The sequence below is a fragment of the Nerophis lumbriciformis genome, linkage group LG12, assembly GCF_033978685.3.
Source record: "Nerophis lumbriciformis linkage group LG12, RoL_Nlum_v2.1, whole genome shotgun sequence".
NCBI classification, from domain to species: Eukaryota; Metazoa; Chordata; class Actinopteri; order Syngnathiformes; family Syngnathidae; genus Nerophis; species Nerophis lumbriciformis.
This window is the reverse complement of record NC_084559.2, coordinates 17,423,453-17,437,569: the sequence shown is the minus strand read 5'-3', so window position 1 is coordinate 17,437,569 and position 14,117 is coordinate 17,423,453. Positions and strand designations below refer to the sequence as shown.

The 14,117-nt window shown below is 38.7% G+C and overlaps 1 protein-coding gene across 1 annotated transcript in view; it reads right to left on the bottom strand.

Moving 5' to 3' along the window:
• Nucleotides 1-14,117, bottom strand: part of LOC133623055 (sarcoplasmic/endoplasmic reticulum calcium ATPase 2-like) — a 70,531-nt gene that overhangs the window by 34,161 nt on the left and 22,253 nt on the right. The window contains exons 4-5 of the mRNA XM_061985981.2: nucleotides 8,999-9,103; nucleotides 8,583-8,721 (exon numbers count right to left, since the gene is read on the bottom strand). Of these exons, the coding sequence (XP_061841965.1) occupies nucleotides 8,583-8,721; nucleotides 8,999-9,103 (244 nt within the window). The remainder of the gene's footprint in view (nucleotides 1-8,582; nucleotides 8,722-8,998; nucleotides 9,104-14,117) is intronic.

Here is a 14,117-nt window from a genome sequence, read left to right as displayed (position 1 = left end):
ATGGGGAACATATTTTAAGTAATAAAGACTTACTTTAGAGTTATTTGGACACTAGGGGAACATATTCTAAGTAATAAAGACTTAATTTAGAGTTATTTGGTTAGGGTTAGGGTTATAATAAGGCCATGCCGAATAAGGCATTAATAAGTACTTAATAATGACTAGTTAAGAGACAATATGTTACTAATTTGCATGTTAATAAGCAACTAATTAATGGTGAATATGTTCCCCATACTAAAGTGTTACCATGTTTTTTTACTGGTGCATAAAATGAAGCGTGCATGAACATCACCTTGTTCAAAGAACAAAACCAACACAGTGCATAAACTCACAACAAATTACACACCTGCAAACCAGTCAGCTGTTGCCGTATCCGTAATACGCCGATAGGGAGAAGTTTGTATTTACACGATGAGTCGGGTGTGTTTTGACCTCCGCCGAACCCCTGAGGCCGACTCACCGAACCCCTGGGGTTCGATCGAACCCAGGTTAAGAACCACTGCCCTAAAACAACTTCGAAACTCTCCATCAACAACGCTGCAAGTGCATATTATATATATATATATATATATAAAATGTAGTAACAGACACGTTCATAAAAATATGTAGTGTACAATAATTACTATATTGTGATAATTTTAATGTCCTCCGCATTTATTTCCGTTTCCATAGCAACACACTCCTGACTTTTGGCAATGTGTGTTCCTACTTCTGAAAACAAACGCAAGTGTGTTCTAATCATGGCGGACTTGTTAATAGACAACAAAAGACGACCATTTTTGTTTCTCCGCGTTCGCTCTTACAACAACAGCTTGGTTAATATACAGGTTTCAGAACGTAAATGAAGTATTGTTGACAGGTTTTTGAATGCATTTCTAAAGTGAGGTAATCCTGATTGCTCCCATTAGGTGCATTGCTAGTGTTGCGTCGGACCAGTTCTTCCTCCAAGGGAATCTAAGTTGCTGGTCAATCCCAAGTTCTTTCGATGACATATATGCTGAGTAAGAAGGACCCTCAAGACAGTTTTGGAATATTATCAAATTTACTGAAAGTTTCAGGAGAACCACCTAGACCAGGGGTCGGCAACCAGCGGCTCTAGAGCCGCATGCGGCTCTTTAGTGCCGCCCGAGTGGCTCTATGGAGCTTTTTCAAAAATGTATGAAAAATGGAAAAAGATGAGGGGAAAAAAATATATTTTTTGTTTTCATATGGTTTCTGTAGGAGGACAAACATGACACAAACCTCCCTAATTGTTATAAAGGACAATGTTTATATTAAACATGCTTCACTGACTCAAGTATTTGGCGAGCGCCGTTTTGTCCTACTAATTTTGGCGGTCCTTGAACTCACCGTAGTTTGTTTACATGTATAACTTTCTCCGACTTTCGAGGACGTGTTTTATGCCACTTATTTTTCTGTCTCATTTTGTCCACCAAACTTTTAACGTTGTGCATGAATGCACAAAAGGTGAGTTTTGTTGATGTTATTGACTTGTGTGGAGTGCTAATCAGACATATTTGGTCACTGCAAGACTGCAAGCTAATCGATGCTAACATGCTATTTAGGCTAGCTATAAGTACATATTGCATCATTATGCCTAATTTGTAGCTATAATTTGAGGTCATTTAGTTTCCTTTAAGTCATCTCAATTCAATGTATATCTCATGACACACTATCTGTATGTAATATGGCTTTTAATTTGTTGCGGCTCCAGACAGATTTGTTTTTGTATTTTTGGTCCAATATGGCTCTTTCAACATTTTGGGTTGCCGACCCCTGACCTAGACCAATACATTCATACCGACTTCCTAAGTTGTTCTGACACTCGAACGGAAGAGCCCACTTCTTGCAAAACGAAGAAGACCCCCACCTGTCTGAGAAGGAACACGGCTTCATTGTTCCACTACAGATAAGACAAAGGGGAGTATTCCATCTCCTACAATGCAAGCCTTCAAGGTAACACACATAGTTTACTTGCGGACATAAGATAAGAAATAGAAAGAGTACAAATGGAAAAACACTAGCCGATTCAAACATGACTATGAATAAAAAGAAATAACTCTTAAACATATATATATGCATTCTTCACACTAGCCACCTAGAACAAGCCGATTTTTACATGCGAGAATGCAAAAAAAACCACACAAAAAAACGTTGTCTTCTTGTCTTTCATAAGGATTGTGAACGATAGGCAAAATCCCCCCAAAAAGTGCAGTTCCCCTTTAAATGTTATGGTTACGACTGCTGGCATAAAGATGTGAAATTAAAAATGCCTTAAAGTTAGATTTACAGACTTTTCACATGCTAACGAATCATTAGGCATTTCAGTAAAGTAAAACGTGTCAAAATGCAGTACCTAACCTACTCCTGTAGGATGTTTAATCCTGAGACCATGAAAAGCAGTGCTATATGATTACTGCTGTGTTAGTATCACATCATAGACCCATTAAGGAGTGTACATTTCAGAGATAACGCGTACCACCCTTGTAGCTGCATATGAAGTTTGGGTGTCTAACACCAACACCCCCAGTCAGCAAGATGAGACCATTTATCACAGCCATGAACATTCGCCAAAGGACAGTCCCTTTAGTGACACTGGACATTTGGCAGACCACACAAATGCCATACTATCCACGGTGTCTGGAATCCCAGTGGAGGGTGCGGGTGCTGATGGGAAGGGTCACTATTCATCGTGCATGGTGCTGTAGGTGGTTTCTCCACAAAGTGTTTCCCTATAAGGTCATCTCTCTCTCTTGGACACAATAGGAGCCGAGGAGAAAGCCTCTCTCACTGCTTGCAACCCTTCCCACTGAGCCATACCATCTTCCAGCACAACAAGTAGTCACTGCCAGTTTAGTTTAACCCGCAGAGATCTGCTGCTTTTAGAAAAGGGAGATTTACACTGCAAAAACTGAAATCTAAGTAAGATTAAATATCTCAAATAAGGGTGATATTTGCTTATTTTCTGTCTGATAAGATAATTCTGCTCACTAAGCAGATTTTATGTTAGAGTGTTTTACTTGTATTAAGGGTTTTGGTCCTAAATGATCTCAGTAAAATATTAGGGGAGGAGTATATTTACAGCTAGAATTCACCAAGTCAAGTATTTCATATATATATATATATATATATATAAGAAATACTTGACTTCCAGTGAATTGTAGCTATAAATATATATTTCTTTTATTGTATGTGTATATATATATATATATATATATATATATATATATATATAAAAAATACTTGAATTTCAGTGTTCATTTATTTACACATACCGTATACTTTTTGAGTTAAGGGTTGAATTGTCCCTCCTTGTTCTTTTCTCTGTCACTATTTTTCTAACCATGCTGAATACCCTCTCTGATGATGCATTGATGTGTGGCACGCACAAAAGTGCTTTCATCAAATGCACGAGATGGCAGTATTGTCTTGTTTAAGAGTGTCACAACATTGCTGTTTACGGCAGACGAACTGCTTTACGGTAGACCAAAACGTTGACGACTGCTGTTGTGTGTTGTTACCGCGCTAACTCCCAGTAGGAATGTCGTAGAGACATGAAACAAAAACCTCTATGTAGGTCTCACTTAGACCTATATTTCATACACTGACAACCCCCGTGTTGCCTTCAAATTAGCACAGGAGAGAGATTGAACCCTTCTGATTAAAAGTTGATGAAAGAGTTTTAAGTACTGCTCCTGTTTGGATTTTATGAGCCCTCAAAGTCGGTCCCGTTCATCGCTGCTTGCAGCTTTAATTTTTGTTTGTTTTTTTAAAAAGGGAATAATAATATTATTGCTGTCTTAAAACGTTGTGAAACTGTTCACAAATAAGTTTGTTGATAACAGTTTTATTCTGATTATAATCATGATACAAAAAATAAAAGGCAAACCATCAAAATCAGTCAGCTGAACTCAAGATTAGCTGCAGCTATGCTGGATTTCTTAAAGTTATGGCTCATGCTGCTAACAGGAAAGCCAGCAGTTGTATTGACCAACAGTTTAAAAAAAAAGGCATGCCACAAAAATGCAAGTAGAGCGTGCCTAATGCATTCGTCTCAGAACATAATTATTACGCATCTTAAGGTCTGCTTCTTCTGCGATATGCTTCGCAAATCAAATAAAACTACAACCAGCAGTCAACTCAACTGTCATGTACAAAATTAAGAGTGCTGCTGATGACCCAACCACCAACTACAAAGGACCAGGAGCACACATAGTACATGGGTGGTAACAGACATCTGTCCTCGTCACTATAGTCACCTATTACAACATAATCTAACACTACACACAGAAAGATTCTGCATCACTTCATAGACTGTAGGTCTATCGTCCACATTCTTAATATTAAATGAATAAAAGTCCGCTTACAGCGAAGCCAATGGGAGGTCCTCTATTCTGCCCATAAAATCCAATAAATAACCATTCAAAAAACGCCAACAATACTACATTTACATTTCATGACTTGAATATTAACGAAGTATTAGTGATATTGATATTATAAGTGCTACCGTCTGTGCACTTTATGCACTTAAACATGCAAAACGGTTTCTTTGGCTCGTTAGTGCGTGCTGATTTTTAGAAATAATGTATACTTCACTGCACATGTAATAAATCACCATGTTACTTATTAAACATGCTATAATTCTATGAGTGTTGGATTTTAGCAGGACAGGTGTGCATGCACGCTTTAAACACTTTAAAAAAAACCGCTCATAATGTTCCCAGGGCTCTGTGTACGTGCAGGCTGGTTTTAAAGATAATGTACATGTCATTGTACGTCTAAAGTATATCAAAATAAACATAACAAAAGGTGTAATGCCACCAAGTCAGCTGTTGCTGCTTTCCCCAGGCTTCTGATTGGACAAAATGCGCATGACAACAAGTGTATGCATTTGTGTGTAGACATAAACACTTATGAAACTACACCGGTGTGGATGGAGAACATTTTAACCTTGGATATGAGTTTTTGAAACTCCTTGTGTTTGTGTGGACATGGCCTGAAGTTCGCGGGGTGGCTGGAGCCTATCCCAGCTGCATTTAGGCAGAAGGCGGGGTACACCCTGGACAAGTCGTCACATCATTACAGGACAACACAAAGTGATAAAGAAAAAAATAAGCAAACATCGTGGAGCATTTTTTTTTTTTTTAATTAATGTGCTGCGTATGCTTAAAATTAAAAAAATACGTAAATATTAAATGTTACTATAAATGTGCCCGTACCTAAATTGTGTATATACCTACATCATGTATATAAAACCCAGGTGTTTTTTTAAATGGCTTTTTAGGCACAATTGAGCGGCTCTAATAGGCTCCATTGTAAGCGGACTTTTGACCTCATTTATCTAATATTTAGAATGCATAAAAAAAATAACATCTATTGTTATGTCTCTCATAATGATTGTACTATATATAAATAAATAAATATATAAATAAATATATATATATATATATATACACATACATACATACATATACACACACACACACACACACACACACACACACACACACACACACACACACACACACACACACACACACACACACACACACACACACACACACACACACACACACACACACACACACACACACACACACACACACACACACACACACACACACACACACACACACACACACACACACACACACACACACACACACACACACACACACACACACAGGTAAAAGCCAGTAAATTGGAATATTTAGAAAAACTTGATTTATTTCAGTAATTGCATTCAAAAGGTGTAACTTGTACATTATATTTATTCATTGCACACAGACTGATGCATTCAAATGTTTATTTCATTTAATTTTGATGATTTGAAGTGGCAACAAATGAAAATCCAAAATTCCGTGTGTCACAAAATTAGAATATTACTTAAGGCTAATACAAAAGGGATTTTTAGAAATGTTGGCCAACTGAAAAGTATGAAAATGAAAAATATGAGCATGTACAATACTCAATACTTGGTTGGAGCTCCTTTTGCCTCAATTACTGCGTTAATGCAGCGTGGCATGGAGTCGATGAGTTTCTGGCACTGCTCAGGTGTTATGAGAGCCCAGGTTGCTCTGATAGTGGCCTTCAACTCTTCTGCATTTTTGGGTCTGGCATTCTGCATCTTCCTTTTCACAATACCCCACAGATTTTCTATGGGGCTAAGGTCAGGGGAGTTGGCGGGCCAATTTAGAACAGAAATACCATGGTCTGTAAACCAGGCACGGGTAGATTTTGCGCTGTGTGCAGGCGCCAAGTCCTGTTGGAACTTGAAATCTCCATCTCAATAGAGCAGGTCAGCAGCAGGAAGCATGAAGTGCTCTAAAACTTGCTGGTAGACGGCTGCGTTGACCCTGGATCTCAGGAAACAGAGTGGACCGACACCAGCAGATGACATGGCACCCCAAACCATCACTGATGGTGGAAACTTTACACTAGACTTCAGGCAACGTGGATCCTGTGCCTCTCCTGTCTTCCTCCAGACTCTGGGACCTCGATTTCCAAAGGAAATGCAAAATTTGCATGGTTGGGTGATGGTTTGGGGTGCCATGTCATCTGCTGGTGTCGGTCCACTCTGTTTCCTGAGATCCAGGGTCAACGCAGCCGTCTACCAGCAAGTTTTAGAGCACTTCATGCTTCCTGCTGCTGACCTGCTCTATGGCGATGGAGATTTCAAGTTCCAACAGGACTTGGCGCCTGCACACAGCGCAAAATCTACCCGTGCCTGGTTTACGGACCATGGTATTTCTGTTCTAAATTGGCCCGCCAACTCCCCTGACCTTAGCCCCATAGAAAATATGTGGGGTATTGTGAAAAGGAAGATGCAGAATGCCAGACCCAAAAACGCAGAAGAGTTGAAGGCCACTATCAGAGCAACCTGGGCTCTCATAACACCTGAGCAGTGCCAGAAACTCATCGACTCCATGCCACGCCGCATTAACGCAGTAATTGAGGCAAAAGGAGCTCCAACCAAGTATTGAGTATTGTACATGCTCATATTTTTCATTTTCATACTTTTCAGTTGGCCAACATTTCTAAAAATCCCTTTTTTGTATTAGCCTTAAGTAATATTCTAATTTTGTGACACACGGAATTTTGGATTTCATTTGTTGCCACTTCAAATCATCAAAATTAAATGAAATAAACATTTGAATGCATCAGTCTGTGTGCAATGAATAAATATAATGTACAAGTTACACCTTTTGAATGCAATTACTGAAATAAATCAAGTTTTTCAAAATATTCTAATTTACTGGCTTTTACCTGTACATACTGTATTTTTGGGAGTATAAGTCGCACCGGAGTATAAGTCGCACCTGCCGAAAATGCATAGTAAAGAAGGAAAAAAACATAAATCGCACTGGAGCCTGGCCAAACTATGAAAAAAACTGCGACTTATAGTCCGAAAAATACGGTACATTATGTCGCTCCGGAGTATAAGTCGCACCGGAGTATAAGTCGCACCGGAGTATAAGTCGCACCGGAGTATAAGTCGCACCGGCCGAAAATGCATAATAAAGAAGGAAAAAAACCTATAAGTCGCACTGGAGTATAAGTCGCATTGTTTGGGAAAATGTATTTGATAAAAGCCAACACCAAGAATAAACATTTGAAAGGCAATTTAAAATAAATAAAGAATAGTGAACAACAGGCTGAATAAGTGTACGTTATATGAGGCATAAATAACCAACTGAGAACGTGCCTGGTATGTTAACGTAACATATTATGGTAAGAGTCATTCAAGTAACTATAACATATAGAACATGCTATACGTTTACCAAACAATCTGTCACTCCTAATCGCTAAATCCCATGAAATCTTATACGTCTAGTCTCTTACGTGAATGAGCTAAATAATATTATTTGATATTTTACGCTAATGTGTTAATAATTTCACACATAAGTCGCTCCTGAGTATGTCGCACTCCCGGCCAAACTATGAAAAAAACTGCGACTTATAGTCCAAAAAATACGGTATATAAAACCCTAATGCAGGTGTTTGGATGTTTTTTTAAATAGCTTTTTAGGCACAATTGAGCGGCTCTAGTAGGCTCCATTGTAAGCGGACTTTTGATCTCATTTATTTAATATTTAAAATGCATTAAAACAATAACATCCATTGTTTTGTCTCTCATACTGATTGTAAACAATAGACAACAAAAGAAAAAAATGCAGTTCCCTTTTAAGACTCCAACATCGCTTAGATACGCCCCTTTTTTCAACCTTTTTGTAATAAATGTGAGAGGGGCAAAGTCAGGAGTTGGCTGGACATTAGCAGAATGAATGATCCCCAAGCACGGATGACATGCTGCAACAGCAAGCAGGAATGCAGCATCAACATGAAATGTACACTTGATGTGTGAAGACACACAGGAACAGAAGGGAGAGTAGACATTAAAGCAAGAGAGCCTAAAAGACAAGCTAACAAAGAACATTTCATAGTGTGTGCAGTGAAACCTAAAAGCAGAAACTAACTTTAAAGACTTGCCTCTTTTAGTCATATTATATTCAAATGTCACTTTATATATACTTATACATACAGTATAATTTGTTAAAAACATCCAAGAGTTGGTTTCCTACCAGCAACTTCTACAATGTCTCCAGGAATAATATCTCTGGCCTTGATCCTCTGGACTGTCTTGCGGTCCTGCCGATACACTTTCCCCATCTCAGGTTCATACTCCTTCAGTGCCTCAATGGCATCTTCAGCATTGCGTTCCTAGTCAGGATAGACTCATTTCAGTGCTCAAACTCTCTAGCCAGTGCAGTTTTTACCAGGCATAAGGCGCAGGACGACACTAAGTGTCACAGCTTAAAGTGCCAACAAATACATTATAGCGCTTTTACGTTTCAGCATGTAACATGTTTGTAAGGAAATGTGTTTTATTGTGTTTGCATGTTAAGTAGGCAGTAAACCTATTGGAAGAATTGAAGGCACAATGGTGTGGTGGAACTCAATAATTATGCAGGACTGTACATTTATAAGATTGTCTCACCTGCCACACACCGACAATTGCGTTGGCAATAAGAATAAGTAAAATTACAAATGGTTCCACGAATGCTGTGATGGTTTCTTCTCCCTCCTCAAACCAGGCCAGCACCTAAAAAAAAGCACATGAAACAACATTCTTAGAAATTATAATTTGTGTGTGTTACATGTAGAAATGTTGAACCGTTTCGGTACGGGTATTCCGGTTCGGTTCGGAGGTGTACCAAACGAGTTTCCACGCGGACATATTAAGTAGCGTAACGGACGTTGTGTAAACAATGCACACCGAGGCACAACACACAGCATGCTAGCAGCTAACGGGCTATGATAGACTGACCATACGTCCTTTTTCACCGGACATGTCCTCTTTTGCGGAGCTGTCATGACGGAGTTTCTTAAATGCCTCAAATGTCCGGCATTTTGAGTTAGGGTTGCGTGTATTTTCAATGTACGTTCAGGGTTAAGAAGGGGTTAAAAACAAAACAAATTGTGCGAGCAGCAGCATTGGTGAGGGAGGGGCAGAGACAGAGAGAGAGAGAGAGAGTTATGATAAACGCGCATGCGTCGCCAGGCTCTGCTTTTTATCCATAGATTTATCACATTTAATTTTTTATTACCTATAGCAGGGGTGTCAAAAGTGTGCCCCGGAGGCCTTTTGCGGCCCACAGCTAATGTTTTAAAAACGCCCACGACACATTCTAAAAATACTATTAAAATAAACAAAAACATAACAAAAGTGAAATAAAAAAGCTTAAAGGTTAAATGTAATTTAGAAAAAGTTGCAATGTTGACTAATAAAACAAAGCTGTTTTTTTCTTCTTTCAAACAGTCATTGCTCAAAACATAATATTGAATCAAAATCAATGTTATTATGAATTATTGACCTATCCAAGGTTCCCATTACTTCACATCAAATATTCCACTAAGAAAAATATATTTGGTGGAAGATTTTGCAAATTTCGTAAATAAATAACCCAAAAATGTATATTTTGTTGTTTTCTTACTGTACCGAAAATGAACTGAACCGTGACCTCTAAACCGAGGTACGTACCGAACCAAAATTTTTGTGTACCGTTACACCCCTAGTTACATGTGATAACCAGATTACAAAAAAACATTTTGGTGCAAATGCCAATAACATTTTATTGCACACATTCCTCTGCTGGTATAAGTTTGACATCAAGTTTAAAAAGTTATTTATTTTTCTCCCTGCCAGATAAAATCATGCATCATTTTCCCCATTTTCTTTATGGAAACTGATGTAAAGCAAATAGGGAATGCTCATATGAGACAGTGCTAAACAGCCACAAGTGTTACCAATAATTTACAATTGTTTGAGCAAAACAAAGTCAATAGCACACATTAACTATCCATCCATCCATCCATTTTCTACCGCTTATTCCCATTGGGGTCGCGGGGGGCGCTGGAGCCTATCTCAGCTACAATCGGGCGGAAGGCGGGGTACACCCTGGACAAGTCGCCACCTCATCGCAGGGCCAACACAGATAGACAGACAACATTCACACTCACATTCACACACTAGGGCCAATTTATTGTTGCCAATCAACCTATCCCCAGGTGCATGTCTTTGGAGGTGGGAGGAAGCCGGAGTACCCGGAGGGAACCCACGCAGTCAAAACAAAGCAAATATCACTATGTACAACATGTTTGAATTAGGGATGTCCGATAATATCGGCAGTCCGATATTATCGGCCGATAAATGCTTTAAAATGTAATATTGGAAATTATCGGATCGGTATCAGTTTCAAAATTATCGGTTTCAAAAAGTAACATTTATGACTTTTTAAAACGCCGCTCTGTACATGGACGTAGGGAGAAGTACAGAGCGCCAATAAACCTTAAAGACACTTCCTTTGCGTCCCGGCCCAGTCACTTAATATCTACGGCTTTTCACACACACACAAGTGAATGCAAGCATACTTGGTCAATAGCCATACAGGTCACACTGAGAGTGGCCGTATAAACAACTTTAACATTGTTACAAATATGCGCCACACTGTGAACCCACACCAAACAAGAATGACAAACACATTTCGGGAGAACATCTGCACCGTAACACAACATAAACACAACAGAACAAATACCCAGGACTCCTTGCAGCACTAACTCTATATATATACACCCCCACTACTCCCCCACCTCAACCCCGCCCCCCCAACCCCGCCCACCTCAACCTCCTCATGCTCTCTCAGGGAGAGCATGTCCCAAATTCCAAGCTGCTGTTTTGAGGCATGTTAAAAAAAATAATGCACTTTGTGACTTCAATAATAAATATGGCAGTGCCATGTTGGCATTTTTTTTTTCCATAACTTGAGTTGATTTATTTTGGAAACCCTTGTTACATTGTTTAATGCATCCAGCGAGGCATCACAACAAAATTAGGCATAATAATGTGTTAATTCCACAACTGTATATATCGGAATCGGTAATTAAGAGTTGGACAATATCGGAATATCGGACATCGGCAAAAAAGCCATTATCGGACATCTCTAATTTGAATGCTTTGCTTTCGGCCCTCAAAGTCCTCCGGTGTCTAGGGACTAATTCCCTGCGACCCCTATGAGGGACAAGCAGTAGAAAATGGATACAATTTTTTAAAGAAAATACAAATATTGATCTAATCACTCTAATATCGATCATAAACGTGTCGTTTACATTTGGCTGCAACAATGCGGACACACCAAACAGTTGCTGTTACATTACCCTCTACTTGTTAATTTCCTGTTAATAGCTTCCTACTTTTTGCTTTAACATGGTTCCGTCATTAAAAGTTTAATAAGCACATATTTTTTGTGTCGTTTCAAGGTAGCTTAGCTATTAGCATGCCTGCCCCTCGCTTGCTATAATGTACATAAGGCTTGAGGCTGTGAGAATAATTAAATGCTGACCGCCATTCAAAGTATTTGTCATCACCGCTACTGCAACATTGAAACACCATCATCCCGGATGTATCATTTTTTTTATGGAAAAAATTAGGTGTTTCTGTTAGAATAATTTTATCTAAGTTATCACAAAAACTTTGTGTTGAAATGAGTTCCCAGCGAGAAGACCAAAAGCTGTCTTTGAACCTACCAAGAAGAAGGCTTGTAAAACTCCACTGTGTAGGGGGGGAAGCAACATGACGGTGTTATGTTTTATTTCATGTATTGTAATCAACAGAAATATATTGTTTTAACCCAAGGACTACAAACTAACCTTTCTTTGAACTGTTTACGACCTATTCTGTGAAGTGTTTACGACCTTTTCTTTTGAACTGTTCTGTAACCAAAGGCAACGCTGTTTACGACCCACGTCCCTTTGGAAGCAGCCGTTGCCATGTGGTCAGGGAAAGTCTAAATAAAGGAGGAGGCATACAATCTTTCGCTAGAGCGTGCTGGAGACTGTACAAGAGTACAGACCAGACGTTTCTCCTCAAATTGAGCCAAATTTAATTATGTCTCCGTTTGATTCTTTGCTTCTTGTCCTGTTTAATAGAGGTCATCAGTGTTTGAACCTGACAGTTTCCCTGGGACGCATAGAGAGTGAGTTTACGGTGTCATTTCAGATTTGTATGCCTCATACGTACATACGAGTTACACAAGTGCATTTTTTTAAACATTAGAACATCACTGCCATATTAAAACACAATGCAACTCAAACAGCAATTACTTTATGGATTAGTCTTTTATGTCAAAATTTGCATTAGTGACATCTGGTTCCGTATAAAACAAATAAAGAAATTACATTATTATATTGGTAGTATTTTTCTAATTCTACCCTATATTTGACCCAACGAAAATAAAAATAAAAATCTGATCTTGTAATGTGTGGCTTTGTACCAGGGGGATCATTTGTCAGAAAAATGTGGCCCGAGGGTTGTAAATTAAGAGAAAATCAAACATTACTCAGTCAAATTTTAGCCACATGAGCTAACCGTAGGTTGGTCTCGCAAAAACACTGGAAGAAAAAAAATTGTCCCTGAATATCTCATTCAGTTTGGTGGTAAACTGTTTAGGTCAGCCGTACTGTATCTTTAAGGCCCAAGCTGTTTGTTTACATGTTTTTTTATTTCTCTTTGCTATTTGGGCTTATTGGACCCTAATTAGAATAAAATCTAAAAAAATCATCTTTTGATATGATGTACTTAGTCCATAAGTACACAAATGTGTACTTCATGTGCAGTGTCATGCTCATTTTTATTTTTAACACTTTATTTTTTCCAAATTATGTTATACTCTTCTGACACCACCAGTTAGCAGTATAAGTGTCCATGTGTCCGAAAAAGACCCCAATTCAGTAGTGTACACAATTTTGGAAATAAGAGCTGAGAGGTGCTGTCCACGCATGTGGCCACTAAGGCCTTTGGAGGTTAAAACACAATGCAACTCAAACAGCAATTACTTTATGGATTAGTCTTTTATGTCAAAATTTGCATTAGTGACATCTGGTTCCGTCTAAAACAACAAATAAAGAAATTACATTATTATATATAGGTAGTATTTTTCTAATTCTACCCTATATTTGACCCAACGAAAATAAAAATAAAAATATGATCCTGTAATGTGTGGCTTTGTACCAGGGGGATCATTTGTCTGAAAAATGTGGCCCGAGGGTTGTAAATTAAGAGCAAATCAAACATTACTCAGTCAAATTTTAGCCACATTAGTTAACCGTAGGATGGTCTCGCAAAAACACTGGAAGAAAAAATATTGTCGTTGAATATCTCATTCAGTTTGGCGGTAAACCGTTTAGGTCAGCCGTACTGTATATCAGGTTTGACTGCTTCCTCGACTTCTGAAGAGGAAAAAAGTTAGGTCTGATCAATGAGCAAAAAAGACCCAAATTTGGCCTTGAGTGGCGCTCTGTTCCCTTGTCAAGCAGCAGCCCCTGACACCTCCATATCACCTGGCAGTTGTACAGTGCATACCAGACCTGCACGCACACACCAGAGCACAAATGCATACTATCATTCGTCCAGGCTGATCCAATCTTATAATAGTTGCATCTTAAGATGTTTATTTTATGTCTGGTGTTCATTTTGTTTCGCCAAAGGGTAATATGTATGCTAGGCCATTAGTTGCACTAAGTACAAAATGCTTGTCTTGGTCTTCAATGGCAGATATGCA